The 18,594-nt window shown below is 39.1% G+C and overlaps 2 protein-coding genes across 2 annotated transcripts in view; one reads left to right on the forward strand and one right to left on the reverse strand.

Annotated features, from left to right (window-relative positions):
- The window catches only part of chrm2a (cholinergic receptor, muscarinic 2a), a 95,086-nt gene that overhangs the window by 59,691 nt on the left and 16,801 nt on the right, over positions 1-18,594 (forward strand). The gene's annotated exons all lie outside the window — the stretch shown is intronic.
- Positions 5,625-17,486, reverse strand: LOC148965115 (uncharacterized). The gene is made up of 5 exons (XM_089127116.1): positions 13,555-17,486; positions 13,240-13,311; positions 9,880-9,968; positions 9,547-9,615; positions 5,625-5,734 (listed from the first exon to the last, which is right to left on the reverse strand). The coding sequence occupies exons 1-4, from the start codon at positions 13,712-13,714 to the stop codon at positions 9,595-9,597; spliced, it is 342 nt and encodes a 113-aa protein (XP_088983242.1). The 5' UTR covers positions 13,715-17,486; the 3' UTR covers positions 5,625-5,734; positions 9,547-9,594.

Raw genomic sequence — 18,594 nt, forward strand, 5'->3', positions numbered from 1 at the left:
CTCTATAAAATTATACAGAAACTATTAATAAAAACTGTATAAAAAATAACACTATCCATGAAACACTCATTTTACTCACGTAATGTGACGTATTGATAGGCTTTTAAAAAGCAAAGCTGTGAGGCAGAGCAAGTTATTAGATTTTGCTGGGCAAGATTATGAAGCCAAAGCCAAACATTTTGTCCTTTTGAAGATGAACATGAATATTGCACAATAAGACTAGGAATGTGTATTACTTCCTTTAAGCAGAAGAAGCTGGATGAAATATTCTGAATTAGAGCAATCCACAGTCTGATTTGTGATGCAACCTGGAGTCATAATCACACCATTAAATGTTTGTTTGTTTGCCAGAGGAGAACTAGTCCCCCGACTGAGCTTGAGGACACCAAATATTCAGAAATATCATTGACTGCACTGACAATATTGGGAAAGAACTGAACTGAGCTGAATGATGACATCACTGTTTCTCCAGAGCGGCTTTATAGCTGAATTGAACACATTTCATAATCAATTAACTTTATACAGTTACTAACCTGAAATAATTCAACACTGAATTAAATAATTAACACTACTGTCTTTTTAGAGCTGCTTTAGAGTAGAACTAAATTCTATGGACGCTTGTTTTCACCACAGAATAAAAAATAGAAAAGGTAATCACGACTTTTTATCTCACAATTCGGAGAATTGCGTGATATGAACTTTATTACAATAAAACTTAAGATAATTGCAACCTTTTATTTCACAATTGCGAGTTTACATCTTGTGATTGCGACTTTATAACACGCAATTCCGGCTTATCACGCAATTGTGTTTATATCTCGCAATTCTGACTTTATTTCTCAGAATTTGGAGATATAAAGATATAAAGGTCAGAATTGCATATGATATAGTCGCAATTGTGTGATATAAAGTCGCAATTGTGTGATATAAAGTCAGAATTGTGTGATATTAAGTCTCAATTGTGATATAAAGTCGCAATTGTGTGATATAAAGTCAGAATTGTGTGATATTAAGTCTCAATTGTGATATAAAGTCGCAATTGTGTGATATAAAGTCAGAATTGTGTGATATTAAGTCTCAATTGTGATATAAAGTCGCAATTGTGTGATATAAAGTCAGAATTGTGTGATATTAAGTCTCAATTGTGATATAAAGTCGCAATTGTGTGATATTAAGTCTCAATTGCGATATATATTCTCAATTGTGTGATATAAAGTCACAATTGTGTGATATAAAGTCGCAATTGTGTGATATTAAGTCTCAATTGCGTGATATAAAGTCTCAATTGTGAGATATTAAGTCTCAATTGCGTGATATAGTCTCAATTGTATGATATAAAGTCGGAATTGTGTGATAAAGTCGCAATTGTGTGATATTAAGTCGCGATTGAGTGATATAAAGTCGCGATTGTGTGATATAAAGTCGGAATTGCGTTATAAAGTCAGAATTGTGTGATATAAAGTCAGTATTGCATGATATAAATTTGGAATTGCATGTTATAAAGTTGGAATCGTGAGATGTAAATTCGCAATTGTGAAATAAAAGGTTGCAATTATCTTTTCAAAATTTTTATTGTAATCCTGACTTTTCATCTCACAATTCTGACCTTCTATCTCAGAATTGCATAATATTAACTCACAATTCAGACGTTTTTTCTCGCAATTGTGTTTATACAGTATATCGCAATTCTGACTTTATTTATTTTTTAATTTTTTGGAGATATAAAGTCAGAACTGAGTGTTATAAAGTTGGAATCGTGAAAGTAAACTCGAAATTGTGAAATAAAGGTTGCGATTATCTTTAAAAATGTTTTATTCTGTGGCAGAAACAAGCGTCCATAGAATTCTGTTTGCATCAGTGATCATTACTTTCCTAATTTTCACTGTAAAGCTGCTTTGAAACAATCTGTATTGTATTAAGCACTACAAATAAAGGTGACTTGACTACTGAGACACCGCCCTTAAACACCGCCTGATTCCCAGAAGCGCTGGAGTCTTGTTGTCCTGGTTTATTTGCACGGCTCCTAATGAGCATGTATTAGTGGGCTTATTTTGGCAGCAGCTTTAAAAAATGACTTTATTTGTTGGACAGCTGCCAGTCCTCTTCTCAAACACCAGCGCGCGCTTTCTGTCTCTGCCTCAGTCGCATCTCAGGGACGCTAAAATCACTGCATGCTAATACTCACATTAGAAAACCAGCAAGCTAGCTCTGCAATGCATCATCGCTGTCAGTTGCTAATATAAAACCAACACATCTAAAGGCTCTGTTACACCGAGTCCTAACAAGGTGTGACGGTAAAGAAAAAAGTGATAAATATGATCCCTGCCATGTTAATCTGAGTTCGGTTCCAAACTATCTGCGAACAGGACAAACTACAAGGCATTTTCACTAGTTTTCTATTTATGGGAACACATAGTGGCAACTCCTCCCATCTCATTGGTTTACCAATCATGGTGTTGAAAACTAGCTGTTGTGGTTGATTATATTGGAATGGAAATTATTTATTTGAAACAGGGACAATGCACAATAAACATTAAACTTGTTAAAACAAGAGAATATGTCTTGGCTGGGCCAGGTTGTAGCAGCATTTGCTAATTTCCACCTGTAGTCCCTGGGCAGGTATAACAAATTTAAAATTAAAATTAAAATTGCACATGATTATGAAAAGAGTGATACAATTATACAGGTAGCAATACAGAAACAGGGAGACCATCAGCCAAATTTACTCTTGGTTTCACCCCTCTCCAACAAACACATAAACAATATAACAGCATCTTAAACACAGTATAGCACAATCCGGACAACACACACACACACACACACACACACACAAAATTAAAGGATTAGTTCACTTTTGAAAAAACTTTTGCTGTTAATTTACTCACCCCCGTGTCATCCAAGATGTCCGTGCCTTTCTTTCCTCAGTTGAAAAGAAATGAAGGTTTTTGATGAAAACATTCCAGGATTTTTCTCCATATAATGGACTTCAATGGGAACCAGATGGTCCAAGGTCCAAAAGACAGTTAATAACAGTTTCAGATGCAGCTTCAAATGTCTTTAAACGACACCAGACGATGAATAAGGGTCTTATCATGCGAAACGATCGCTTATTTCAAAACTTATTCCAAAAATGTAACTTTTCTAAGGACAAATGCTAGCCTTGCTCTATTCCGTGAGGCGCGTTTGTAACGTCACGTAATACGTAATTAAGTTCAAAAGGTCACGGGCGACGTAGCCGGAAGTACAGAGTCAGTGTTTACAAGTTGAACGCATAGGTTGAACGTGCAAACTAACTCAAACGCCGTTTACAAAAAAGGAATTAAAAGTTAAAACAACGATGTCGGACGATTTTGATTCTGTACTTCCGGCTACGTCGCCCGTGACCTTTTGAACGTAATTACGTATTACGTGACGTTACAAACGCGCCTCACAGAATAGAGCAAGGATAGCATTTGTCCTTAGAAAAGTTACATTTTTGGAATAAGCTTTGAAATAACCGACCGTTTCGCATGATAAGACCCTTATTCATCGTCTGGTGTCGTTTAAAGACATTTGAAGCTGCGTCTGAAACTGTTATTAACTCTCTTTTGGACCTTGAACCGTTTGGACCCCATTGAAGTCCATTATATGGAGAAAAATCCTGGAATGTTTTCATCAAAAACCTTCATTTCTCTTCGACTGAAGAAAGAAAGACATGGACATCTTGGATGACATGGGGGCGAGTAAATTATTAGCAAAAGTTTTTTCAAAAGTGAACTAATCCTTTAACAATGTGTGCAAACTTGCTTACTTAGCAACCAACTCTTTAACAAGCCTGAAAATGTGTTAAAATCTGTGCATGAAATAAGTTCCGTGGGGAGCGTATTACACTGACTCATAGCGATGTTTGAGAAAGAGGAGCTCCCAAATTTAGTTTTACGGTGAGGGAGGTTACACTCCCCCCTTGTGACACTTCTTGTTAATCGCTCTGTTTTTTCAGAGCAAAGTGTTATAAACTTTTTCAGAGGGGGAGCAGTAGCACTATATATGATTTTATGTATCAAAGACACATTCGAGTGTTTTATTAAATTATCTAGACTAAGTAGCTCATATTTGACCAATATAATTACAGTGATTGATAGTGACGAGTTTTTTTATCATGAATCTTGAGACAGTCTTTATTCAGGGATTCTATGGGTTTCTATGAGACCAGGATGTGATGCAGTACAAGAGGTGAGAAATAATCATCGCATTTAAATATGTGCTGGATGCAACAGTGGTGAGAGAATTTCTTATATATCTATAATTTACTAAGTTAAATTTCAATTTATTGCGCATATTTTAACATGACCTTTGAAATTAAGCATCGAGTCTAGAGTTACCCCCAGATACTTAAAAGTATCTACATGTTTTATATATTGGCCATTTACTAAAACTTCCGGATAAGTATTAAGTTTAGACCGGTTTGTAAAAAACATAGTTACAGTTTTCTCAACATTCGATGTAAGGCATGAGTCATATAACCAGTCACTGACCTTGCTCATAACATTTGTTAATTTTTTGGCTACTTTTATTGCACTTCTCCCATGGGTATATAAAACTGTGTCATCTGCATACATAACAATGTTTGTACCCTTGCAGATCAAAGGCAGGTCATTAATATATAAGCAAAACAATAGAGGCCCTAAAATCGATCCTTGTGGTACTCCCACAGTGGAGTCAAGAGACGTTGACGAAGTTCCATTTATTTGCACACATTGATTTCGACTTATCAAATAAGATTTTATCCAATTTTGGGCATTTATTGAAATATCATATTTGCCCAGCTTTGTGTATCAGTACCTTGTGGTTCACTGTATCAAAGGTTTTGCGTAAATCTAGGAAGACTGCTCCCACCACTGTTCTGTTCTCTAGTTTTGACTCTGGTCCTTCCTTTAAGTCCCAGTGAAAATCCTGTTTTCCTGTTTTTGAAAATCTTGTAATGTTGTTTGTCTATGTGGTGTTTAAATATGCTTTAAGACAAACCATGTGTAAATTCATAAGTTGACAGCATTCCTGAGTATTTTCTGCTTAAAACTGCAGTAAACCAAAGACACGGTTTGAAATCGGTGGTGTTTCTGACGTCACAAACGACCTTGTAACCAATCAGATCAACGTGAGATCGTCAACCAGTCGATTTGAGTGAGTGGAGGCAGGGCTCATTTGCATATTAATAGAACCGCGTATAATAAATGAGGCAGGGGTGTCGAGTTACATTCAAGATATTTTAAGGCATTAAGTTTTTTTATTTCTAAGAAGAAGAAAAAACCTTTAAGTGTGTAATTTTGGTGATCAAAGGTGAGTTTTAAGGGATAAAATGATTGGCTTCAGGAGGACCTCAAATCTAAATGTGATTTTCTTCACTCAGAAAATCTGTCTGATCACTTGATAAATGGATTTAACATAAACGATGAGCAAAGACGTAAGATTGGGGGTTTGTTCAAACCCTTTTACAGTGATTCTTGACTTGGAAAACCCCACTAAATATGTTCAAATTGGCTGTGAATCTTGTAGCTTCGCACAGCATATTCCATCGGTTGATGGTGGTTAGCACACGTGTCATATTCTCCGTGTTTGAGCATCCCCAAGTGTTCCCCAGTACCTTAGATCTCAGATGGATGGTGGCAAAGGGATCGAGACAGGCTTCGGGCTGCACAGTCCTCACTGGCTCAAACACACAGCAGTATTTTAAAGCCATTACTCCTCCACGCATTCGCTGGGAGGAGAGAAAATGAAAACCAATCACCCTTGAGCACATTACAGACTTCAGTCAGCTCAGCCTCTCTTGTGTCCTCTTTATCTAGCCAATAAATCTCTCTCACAGCAACATAATACTGTCATTCACACACAACACTGTCCTCATGTCAAGAGCTTATGCGCAGTAATGTAATACCAAACCTCTCTCAGGACATAAAACGTCAGACACAGAATTCACAATCATACACAACATCAAAATAAAAGGAATATTCTGGGTTTAAATCAATACGGAATGAAAACTAATCCTATAAACTTTCATAATACATGTTCCTGGTGTTTTTGTGAACGCTTCAGTGCACATTATGCCGTTAAAAACGTTTGCAACATTTCTCCAACATTGAATATCCTGTTTCACTCATAAATACATTACGTTATGGAAGTAAAATAGTTACAAACCGTTTCATTTTTAAATGGTACAGTTTGCCTGCTATAAATTATCAATCGCTTATAGCTTGGACAGCTGCAGTTTTAGAGCACAACACATCAAAACACTGTGATAGTTGCATATTTCAAATGTTTATTGCCTGTGTTTATCTCATTGTGTTCCTTATTGGTTTAAACGCATCCAAACCGATGCATCAAGGGACGTGTTAAATCGATCGTCTACGGCACAGATGCTAAGCACAGGCATATTTCTTTAAGATTAGCAAGACAGAGGTGAAGGAAACAACAGAGTTCAATGGCGTCACCCTCTCACCCGGTTTCGGCTCTTCTGTCAACTGGGACGCCGAGAAATTATGCAAATCAGCGGATGTGCAAATGTGAGGTATTTAATATACAGTATGCATAATTGATGAGGGCAGAGGAGGAGAGACAGGATAATTGAGGTGCGGTTTGTGAATAGCTGAGAACTTCTCTGTACGGCATTTGATGAACAAAAAGATTTTCAAGGCTGATTTTCATACGCCGGGAATACAGAGAGAGAGAGAGAGAGATGCATGCATTAGAGGGACAGCGAGAGTCGGCGAATAGCGCGCACAGAGCAAAAACAGGCTATTAATTCATTAAAGCTGACTCATTACCGACCTGCCCTCTTCCATTTACACTCCGTTATGTCAGACACGGGCCTGGTGATAAAGGTTAAGCCACTCAAAATGTGATGTGTCCATAAGAGTGTGTTTGAGGAGGACAGGCGAGATGAGTTGGATAAGGTGTCAGGTTAATAGTGGATCAAGTGTGCAATGTTATGACTGCTGCAGGTCATGCATACAATGATCAGCTCAAAACTCAATTCCAGGAATTAACTGTCATCAGGCCTGGGTGAACCCAAAACCCTCCTAGGTTTTCCTACGACATCGCAGACTTCCTCCAAACAAAAGCGTCTGTGAGTTATGATACGAGCTGCTGTGTCCTTGAATTTCTGAGGAAGTTTCAGGATGGTAAAGCAAAGGTTGTAGATTCAAGCCCACAATGCGCAAACATCTACGATGACGTCGATCCAGGGCCACTTTTCCTGTAATAGGTCAAACTGCAAAGGCATCTTTACACTGTCGAATTAAAGGTGCAGGGCCCTATTTTAACGATCTAAGCGCGTAGTCTAACGACGGGGAATGCTCGGTGCTCCAGGCGCATGGTCTAAAAGTCTAAACCAATCAGAGTCTCGTCTCCCATTCCCTTTAAAAGGCATTTGCGCTCGTGCCATGACGGATTCGCTATTTACATGGCGGAATTTGCAAGCGGAAAGACTGAACGCTTCTCAAGAGAGCAAACAGATCTGCTCGTGTGTGAGGTTAAAGCTGTGTGTGTGTGTGTGTGTGTGTGTGTGTGTGGGTGGTTAAAACTCAAGCAGAGCAGCCGGATTCCACCATATCTTTATGTACACAATATTAATCTTTTACATTGCAATCTTTTTATTTGTAATATTTGCCATGTTTGTGTGCTGCTGTGCGTCCAGTGTGTGTGTGTGTAATAAACAGTTGTGGACCCGCCTATAGGTGCACATTACTAATGCGCTCTTTAAATAACAAAGAAAAAAATCGCGCGCTGTGTTTCTGGCATCCCGCGGTGTCGAAATACTATTGGCTGACACTGGCAGTGGGCGGAGTCATACAGACCAAAACAAAAACAGACATTCCGACACGGAAAGCAGATTTCAAAGTAAAATAATTGGCCATGGAAGAGTTTTTCAGAGAAACGAGTATGTGAACTCCTAAATATCTGCAAACATATTATGGTATTTTTATGCTTTAGTAGAGTGAAAAAACAGCACCTTTAAAGGAATATTCCTGGTTTAATACAAGGTAAGCTCAATCAAGAGCGTTTATGGCATAATGTGGTTAACACAAAAAATATATGACTCGCACCTCGTTTCCTTTAAAAAAAAGTAAAAATCAAGGTTATGATGCACCACATACAATGAAAGTGAATGGGGCAAATTGCGGGAGGACTTAAAACCAGAAGCGTGAAGCTTATACAAATACTTACATTAATACTTTTGATTCTTTGAACTGTAAAGCTGTTTGGATCATCATTTTTACAGTCATTTTAGGGTTGCCATGGTGACCGTTTTAAAACTGTATTTAAGAAAAGTTTTTCCCCATTAAAATCATGTTAACTTGCGTATTATTTAGGCTTTATTTAAAAAATCAAATCCTACTCCATATTCCATAACAGATGGGGGCAGTATACCTCCAAAAAATGACTTGTGCTCCTACCATCGCGCATGTTATTCAAATCATTTGACATGATAAAAAAAGATTGGAAGACCGCAGTTTCACGTGGAACATTTGGAGATTTTTAGAGATCAGAGACTCAATGAACTAAACACTAGAGTGAACTAAACTAAACACTATGAAACTCAAAACTAAATGATGAAGACCGCCTCATAGATCTCAAAAACAAGCTGGTGCATTTCGACGGTATGGGAAAATAAAAGCTTGGGCAATTATTTGAAGTTTATGGTATTCGTTTTGTTCATATTACACTTTTATTGTTAGTGAATTAATTTGACAGACAGCATTCGCTGATGTTGATCAAGCTAGCGCCGTGAATTCACCGTGAGACACACGCAATTGACACTTAGCAAGCAGGTTAGTTAAGCTCTCAGATTCTGTCAATTATATTACGCAATTCAAAGAATAAATACCGTTTTGGCGCTTGTACATGTTACACTACAGATCCCTAGCGCACGTGAACCGATCGTCTCTACTAGCTGGAAAAAGAACATGAACTCTGTTGAAAGATACAGTATGCTACAACTTACCAAAATGTATTCCTCATGCATAATGTCGACCAATCATTTTTTGAACTCTTCCCTGAACTGAAATGTAGTAATTGGCTGTATTTCCACACGACTGACATCAGGTTCAAGTACACACAAGCCGGCGCGAGCGCGACTCACTCGCGTATTGCAGTTTGGCTGGTGCTAACGTTGCCCGTCCGCATACCGCCTCCCATGGCCGGAACTGGTATTACGATACCTGCCGGGCCGGGGCTAGTAATTTAGCATGCTAATTCAGGTTAATATCTCGGCAGCACTATAACTTGTCAGTTTTTTAATGACATCTTTGCACTTATTTCTTCTCATTCTTTTGATGCGTGTAGCTCATTTTTCGTATATTGTTACCTCAATTATTGTATATGGCACCTTTAAGTCATTTTATGTCTCAAGTAGATTTGAGAATGTGTAGACTGAAAAAAAAGACAAAAATAATGAGTAACAAATTTTTTTTTTGAAGTGTAAAGACAATTAAGTTGCTTTTGATTAAAAAAAGTGTCAGCTAATATTATTAAACATCGGCATGATCTCACAACCCAACAGCAAGAGTTTACCTTTCCATTGTCCTCTGAAATCTCATTTGGCTCTGAATGCATTCAGCTCTAACGCATCACATATTTACGCTGCAAGATGAGAGAAACACAGAGAATAAGAGGTCAGTGAAAATAACGAAGAGGAACAACTCTAAAGAAGCAAACGCTTTATCTCCTCTCTGCTCTTTCTCTTTTCCCATTTTCTCTATCGCTCCCGATCTTAATGAGTACCATGGTCGTCCATCCTACAGCGCCCGTACGTCACCACTCGACGAGGATGGGAGGGAGACGGGACATGGAAAGCACAACTCAGCAACAATGACTAGACGAGTCCATGCACAAACACACACTTACACTCGCCTCTATGCAGCTCTTTTTCAAACTCCTTCCTCTGACCTGATGCTGTTCAGCATAACTGGTGCTTTTGTAAAGCTGTCTGTTCTCTGGGAAGAATGAAGCACAGTATGAAAACACCCTCAGGAAAGGAAAATCACAAATGAGTTCTCTTTAAGATCTCAATTTATTCTTCAGGACAGATTTGTATTTAGTCTCCTGCTTCTCTGGTGTTGCATAAGTAAACCACCCTCATATTCTCATGCATGTCTTCTCCGTTTAACAAATCGAGACGTTTAATCTAGAAGGAAAAAAAACAGAGTTTTCTCCTCTCTTTAATCGTCTGACTCATGCTGTCCAATGTTGGTGTTCGTGTATATATGCAGTCTAGACAGTAACGGTCTGTGATGCATCTCAAACACACAGATTTGTATTTTCGATGTGTGTGAAGTCGGCACGCAACTCCACACCTCTGACCTTCTCAAACACAGATGCAGAATATTTATCATTGGTGTCTGACAGCAGGAAATACACCAAAATCCAGGATATGCGTTATAGCTCAAGCTACAGTTCAAATTATAGTCAAATTTATTCGTAAAGTGTTTTTCACAATGCATGTCATTTTAAAGCAGCTTTGCAGAAAGTCACACTATTATGTCTAAAATGACTTAGTGATTTACCGTAGAGCAAGTTTTAGGGCCAGGCAATATGACGATAATAAACAATGATATGTGTGACCCTCTGGATTTAGACCTAGCTACTTTGTATTTATGGTGTTGTCCAGCAAATATATCACTGCAAAAGTGACTCAGGCAAACGACTGAGTGTTCAAAGCAATTGGAAGATTTAAATATTGGTCAGATTTGTTCTATTGAGAGATTGAAATGTTGGTCAGATTTGTTCTATTGAGAGATTGAAATATTGGTCAGATTTGTTCTATTGAGAGATTGAAATATTGGTCAGATTTGTTCTATTGAGAGATTGAAATATTGGTCAGATTTGTTCTATTGAGAGATTGAAATATTGGTCAGATTTATTCTATTGAGAGATTGAAATGTTGGTCAGATTTGTTCTATTGAGAGATTGAAATGTTGGTCAGATTTGTTCTATTGAGAGATTGAAATATTGGTCAGATTTGTTCTATTGAGAGATTGAAATATTGGTCAGATTTGTTCTATTGAGAGATTGAAATATTGGTCAGATTTATTCTATTGAGAGATTGAAATGTTGGTCAGATTTGTTCTATTGAGAGATTGAAATGTTGGTCAGATTTGTTCTATTGAGAGATTGAAATATTGGTCAGATTTGTTCTATTGAGAGATTGAAATATTGGTCAGATTTGTTCTATTGAGAGATTTAAATATTGGTCAGATTTGTTCTATTGAGAGATTGAAATATTGGTCAGATTTCTATTGAGATATTGAAATATTGGTCAGATTTGTTCTATTGAGAGATTGAAATATTGGTCAGATTTGTTCTATTGAGAGATTGAAATATTGGTCAGATTTGTTCTATTGAGAGATTGAAATATTGGTCAGATTTGTTCTATTGAGAGATTGAAATATTGGTCAGATTTGTTCTATTGAGAGATTGAAATATTGGTCAGATTTATTCTATTGAGAGATTGAAATGTTGGTCAGATTTGTTCTATTGAGAGATTGAAATGTTGGTCAGATTTGTTCTATTGAGAGATTGAAATATTGGTCAGATTTGTTCTATTGAGAGATTGAAATATTGGTCAGATTTATTCTATTGAGAGATTGAAATATTGGTCAGATTTGTTCTATTGAGAGATTGAAATATTGGTCAGATTTGTTCTATTGAGAGATTGAAATATTGGTCAGATTTATTCTATTGAGAGATTGAAATGTTGGTCAGATTTGTTCTATTGAGAGATTGAAATATTGGTCAGATTTGTTCTATTGAGAGATTGAAATGTTGGTCAGATTTGTTCTATTGAGAGATTGAAATATTGGTCAGATTTGTTCTATTGAGAGATTGAAATATTGGTCAGATTTATTCTATTGAGAGATTGAAATATTGGTCAGATTTGTTCTATTGAGAGATTGAAATATTGGTCAGATTTGTTCTATTGAGAGATTGAAATATTGGTCAGATTTGTTCTATTGAGAGATTGAAATATTGGTCAGATTTGTTCTATTGAGAGATTGAAATATTGGTCAGATTTGTTCTATTGAGAGATTGAAATATTGGTCAGATTTGTTCTATTGAGAGATTGAAATATTGGTCAGATTTGTTCTATTGAAAGATTGAAATATTGGTCAGATTTGTTCTATTGAGAGATTGAAATATTGGTCAGATTTGTTCTATTGAGAGATTGAAATATTGGTCAGATTTGTTCTATTGAAAGATTGAAATATTGGTCAGATTTGTTCTATTGGAATATTGGTCAGATTTGTTCTATTGAGAGATTGAAATATTGGTCAGATTTGTTCTATTGAGAGATTGAAATATTGGTCAGATTTGTTCTATTGAGAGATTGAAATATTGGTCAGATTTGTTCTATTGAAAGATTGAAATATTGGTCAGATTTGTTCTATTGGAATATTGGTCAGATTTGTTCTATTGAGAGATTGAAATATTGGTCAGATTTGTTCTATTGAAAGATTGGTCAGATTTGTTCTATTGAGAGACTGAAATATTGGTCGGTTTTGTTCTGAGCAAAAGTAAGCGATTCTCCAAAAGTATTGAAAATATGAATGAATGTTGCAGGTGAAATCTCGAAGTTATATCTACAGTAGCTACTGGGATAACTGCACATCTGATTTAACCACACAAACATTTGACGGTAACTAGGTTTGTTAAAGCCACAGTAACACGGGCCGCTACTGCTTTCGTGTTCTTGCGAACACGTTCTTTGTTTGCTTCTGGCCTAACAAACTGCTCACACACTGGTTACAGTAATGGGAGTGTTAATTAAGGTTGTCGATCTGTTCATAGAAGTACCTAATGAGTTGATAAAGTTATAGGTGGTGGGTGTAATGTATATTAATGGAGTAAAACAAGAAAAACAGGGCTATTTAAGCAGATTTCCATTTCAGGTTGGACTCTCTATCACAGGTCGTGGGCAGTTGGAGAGACGATTAGACCCTGTGGACACAAACACACACACACACACACACACGCTTGGGTGTGTGGACCTCATTGCAATGCATTATGTGGAGCCAGGCTGAAGCAGAAGTGAAACCCACTGCTAACCAGCATGCTATCAGGTTGTAATGGCTCAAACTACAAAATTACCCCTCGAGACAAACACACACACAACCCCTATAACACCCCACACTCTCTCGATGTGTTGTACATTGCAATGCTGAGATTATGACAATAAGCCAGATCTACATGACCAAATGTGTTACTCACCATCTTCATGCTGAGATGCATGTTTATAAAAAGGTAGAAGCTGTTCTCCAGGAAGATGCTGGATCAAATTACCTATCAAAGTCCATAACCACATAGAAAAGTTAGAAAATGATTCTGAAAAACTACATTGGCTCAAAAAACATTTGAAATGGGCATCAGAGGAAAAAATTAAATACAGCCCAAAAGTTAACTATAACTTATAAACCATTAAAGATAGACTTTATTATATTATATAGAAATTATTAATCAATGGTATATGCTTTCATCAAAGCCATCAGTTCGCTAAATTTGAGGTGAAAAACTACAGTATATTACCTATATTATGATGATGTGAAGAACGTGTGATACTCTCCAGCAATCGTTCATTCTCAGTGATCTCCAGCGCCATTTTATCTCCTTGTTCCCCAAAGTCTTCCTCTGATTCTCTGTGTGTGTGCTCCCTTGGACTCCTTGTTCCCTGATCAAAAGATACCATTAATATTGTATCATCTGCCACTTAACTGTTACCTCTGATATACTCACCTGTTGCACTGTTTGTTTCAATAAAAACCTGCACTTGGGTTCACTGCTACCTCTCGGAGTCTGGATCATCCTCACAGAAGGCCAGACCACATCACCACCAGACCTACACCCTTCAAAGAATTAGTTGATACTCTTCGCTGTGCCCTCACCATACCAGGATCCACTTCTGACACTATCGTAACTCCCACCAGCTCTCCATATCCTTACCACTTATCTGCGCCTCCAGTCCAATGGCCAATCCAGCACCTACCTCAGATGAGGACTTTAGAGGCTTTCTTCTCCAGTGTTCTCTCACACCCAAGCGTGCTTTGTCCCGTCTCTACTCACCAGGAGAAGGCTGCAATGGGCAGAGACAATATGGCATCAAACCAACCCAGCCTTATCTATCTCGTTAATTCCCCTTCGGGCTAAAGTCTTCCCCTAAAGTCTTCTTGCTCCTCTGTAAATGAAAAACTTTAAAGTTTCACTCTCAAAGTGGGAGGAATAATCTGGAGCTAGTAAAAACCTACCGTTAAGGACTCCAATCAGCACTGCAGCTGCATCTCTCCACTTATGATGATGATGATTCAGTGGGACTTGAACGTTTCATCCAACTGTCAATCTAAGGGTCGTCTTCACCATTCAACTATCTCTGGCAGGGTGTCAACGACGGCTGACTCAGGAACCTCTACGTCTAACTAACTACGTCCACTAGTGAGTTACGTACCAATCCTTCTGTCAGTTCTTCTCCATATAACTACCTGGTTCTGGAGAATTTCATCTCCCATGTGATTCTGGGCTGCCCTCGGCTCATCCATCCATCCACACTTCTGTTATCTCCTGATCTGAACGAAGATGTCCTGAAGTGGGGCTCACGATCTTTCTCCTAACTTGACCTTTTCATACATCACCTGTGCCCATCAAGAAAACCTTCGTCTGGCTGTTAACTCCACTACCATAGAGAGTCCCAAGAACAAGACACCTGTGGAAATACATTTATGTTGAACTCTACCCCAACAAGCCTCACAAGCCGGCGTGACTGATTACCTTTCATCAAGAACTCGAACTGGCATTACAGCTGCATCTCTCCACTTATGATGATTCAGTGGGAATTGAACGTTTCATCCAACTCTCCATCCGAGTAGCTCATCAACTGAAACACTCTCTCGATGAAAATGCAGCTTTGCAGCCTCCGGCACTCAAATGCTAATCCCCAATCACTGGCTCTCCAGAAGCAGGCAGTGAACACATGCAAATAGATGCATTCTGGCTATCTCAAGGAGAGAGCCAATGACAGCAGAGCCAGTGACAGTGCATGTACTTTGGTGTGATGAATTCAACCTCCATGTCCACTGGTGAGATTTGCAACTAGCTCTAATTTCCTTTCCATTTAATTACCTGGTTCTGGACTATTCCAATGCCAATGTGATTCTGGGGCTCCCTTGGTTCATCCATCACTCTCCTGTTATCTCCTGGTCCACCAGAGACGTCCTGAAGTGGGGCTCACAAGGTTTCCCTGGCTGTTTCCCAACTCTACCTACCTCATCTGTGCCCATCTGTCAGTTCCTCTCCATTTAACTACCTGAATCTGGAAAATGTCATCTCCGGTGTGATTCTGGGGTGCCCTTGGCTCATTCATCCATCAACTCTCCTGTTATCTCCTAATCGAACAAAGATGACCTGAAAAGTGGGGCTCATAATGATTCAAAGTAGGAGAAATGAGCCGGAGCTACTGAAAACCTACCGTTAAGGACTCCAATCAGCACTGCAGCTGCATCTCTCCACTTATGATGATGATTCAGTGGGACTTGAACGTTTCATCAAACTGTCAACGACGGCTGACTCAGGAACCGTTTCTGTGCTATAATGTGGTGCATTCAAACTCTACGTCCACTAGTGAGTTACGTACCAATCCTTCTGTCAGTTCCTCTGTCAGAATTTCATCTCCCATGTGATTCTGGGCTGCCCTCGGCTCATCCATCCATCCACACTTCTGTTATCTCCTGATCCGAACGAAGATGTCCTGAACTGAGGCTCACGATCTTTCTCCTAAATTTACCTTTTCATACATCACCTGTGCCCATCAAGAAAACCTCTGGCTCTGGCAAGAAAACCTTCGTCTGGCTGTTAACTCCACTACCATAGAGAGTCCCAAGAGCACGACACCTGTGGAAATACCCTTGTGTTGAACTCTACCCCAACAAGCCTCACAAGCCGGCGTGACTGATTACCTTTCATCAAGAACTCGAACTGGCATTACAGCTGCATCTCTCCACTTATGATGATTCAGTGGGAGTTGAACGTTTCATCCAACTCTCCATCCGAGTAGCTCATCAACTGAAACACTCTCTCGATGAAAATGCAGCTTTGCAGCCTCCGGCACTCAAATGCTAATCCCCAATCACTGGCTCTCCAGAAGCAGGCAGTGAACACATGCAAATAGATGCATTCTGGCTATCTCAAGGAGAGAGCCAATGGCAGCAGAGCCAGTGACAGTGCATGTACTTTGGTGTGATGAATTCAACCTCCATGCCCACTGGTGAGATTTGCAACTAGCTCTAATTTCCTCTCCATTTAATTACCTGGTTCTGGACTATTCCAATGCCAATGTGATTCTGGGGCTCCCTTGGTTCATCCATCACTCTCCTGTTATCTCCTGGTCCACCAGAGACGTCCTGAAGTGGGGCTCACAAGGTTTCCCAACTCTACCTACCTCATCTTTACCCACCAGCCAGCCTTCTGTCAGATCCTCTCCATTTAACTACCTGAATCTGGAAAATGTCATCTCCGGTGTGATTCTGGGGTGCCCTTGGCTCATTCATCCATCAACTCTCCCGTTATCTCCTAATCAAACAAAGATGACCTGAAAAGTGGGGCTCATAATGATTCAAAGTGGGAGGAATGAGCCGGAGCTACTGAAAACCTACCGTTAAGGACTCCAATCAGCACTGCAGCTGCATCTCTCCACTTATGATGATGATTCAGTGGGACTTCAACGTTTCATCAAACTCTAAATCTAAGGGTCGTCTTCACCATTCAACTATCTCTGGCAGGGTGTCAACGACGGCTGACTCAGGAACCGTTTCTGTGCTATAATGTGGTGCATTCAAACTCTACGTCCACTAGTGAGTTACGTACCAATCCTTCTGTCAGTTCCTCTCCATATAACTACCTGGTTCTGGAGAATTTCATCTCCCATGTGATTCTGGGCTGCCCTCGGCTCATCCATCCATCCACACTTCTGTTATCTCCTGATCCAAACGGAGATGTCCTGAAGTGGGGCTCACGATCTTTCTCCCAACTTGACCTTTTCATACATCACCTGTGCCCATCAAGAAAACCTCTGGCTCTGGCAAGAAAACCTTCGTCTGGCTGTTAACTCCACTACCATAGAGAGTCCCAAGAGCACGACACCTGTGGAAATACCCTTGTGTTGAACTCTACCCCAACAAGCCTCACAAGCCGGCGTGACTGATTACCTTTCATCAAGAACTCGAACTGGCATTACAGCTGCATCTCTCCACTTATGGAATTGTGCAATTGACCTCTTACCTGGTGAGCCAATGCCCTGAGGAAAGATCTATTCACTTTCCATACCTGAGTAAAATGACATGGAGGCTCATTAGCAAAGGCTACTTCTGTCTTTCGACATAAACTGCTGCTTTGAGCTTTTTCTTCAAGGGAAAGAATTACGGAGGCTCGAGGCCCTGCATCGATAACTGGTCCCTTCACCATCACAAAATATATAAAACCATTCACATACTTACTGTAACTCCCACATCCATTGCACCTTCATGTCTCCCTCCTAAAGCCTCTCCATCCTCCTCTGTCATCTCTATCCACAGAGCCTGATCTAGCTGACGACTTGTGGAAACAGCCGGAACTACTGATTACCTACCAGAAAGGACTCGAAACAGCATTATATGTTTATACAATTACATCACAACCATTGCGATTTGATGATTGCAATAAGCCATATAACATTCTCAAAACCATGCAGTGCCAATTTATAATAAAGATACTGGCCACTGGCGAGTACACCATTTCAGCACCGATTTTTACTCGCATTTCACGTTTTCACTGTCCTGCAGATGGAGGCGTGAGTTCGTGCAGCGCTTTCAGAAGCAATCCGTGCTTGAAATAAATGTTTGAATACAGACTCAGTTACCTGTGATACTTACCTACCAAGATCTCTGTGTGATAATTACCAGTGATCTACAGCATATACTGATATATACTTGTTCATCTCCAGTGCCATTGTATCTCCTTGTTCTCAAACGGCTTCATCTGTGTGTGTGTCCCTTAGTCTCCTCGTTCCCAGCATTGTTGCTGTACTGCATCATCTGCCATATAACTGTCAGTTCTGCTATACTCACCTGTGTGTTTCATTAAATACCTGTTCTTGGGTTCACCGAGTCTGAATCATCCTCATAGCTAAGCTGCCAAAATACTTATATAATTTTGCAACAAACTAAAAATATACAGTTTTTGTAGATACAATCAACAACTTTAAAGGATCAGTTTTATATTTCATCATTTTTTTTTTTCATTTGATTGTCATTCATTTTTGTCTGATTTTCAAATACCTTTTTGCTTCAAATCAAAGTTCATAATATTGTGATTCACCTCGCAGCTGGTTAGTTTGGTTCATGACAGATAGCATTTTAACAAATAATTTAAAACAACTAAAATACTTCCAAAACCAAGGCTGCTGAAAAAGTGGGTAGACACTAACACAAACAAGCTTCTTTAAATCATGACTGACTAATAGCTAAAAGAATTTTGTCTTACGAAAGAAGCAATAGCAAAAAGCATATGTGCATGTGTGTTAGTACCGCATCAGATGTCCTGAGC

This window comes from Pimephales promelas, chromosome 24, assembly GCF_988280905.1.
Source record: "Pimephales promelas chromosome 24, fPimPro1.hap1.1, whole genome shotgun sequence".
Classification (NCBI taxonomy): Eukaryota; Metazoa; Chordata; class Actinopteri; order Cypriniformes; family Leuciscidae; genus Pimephales; species Pimephales promelas.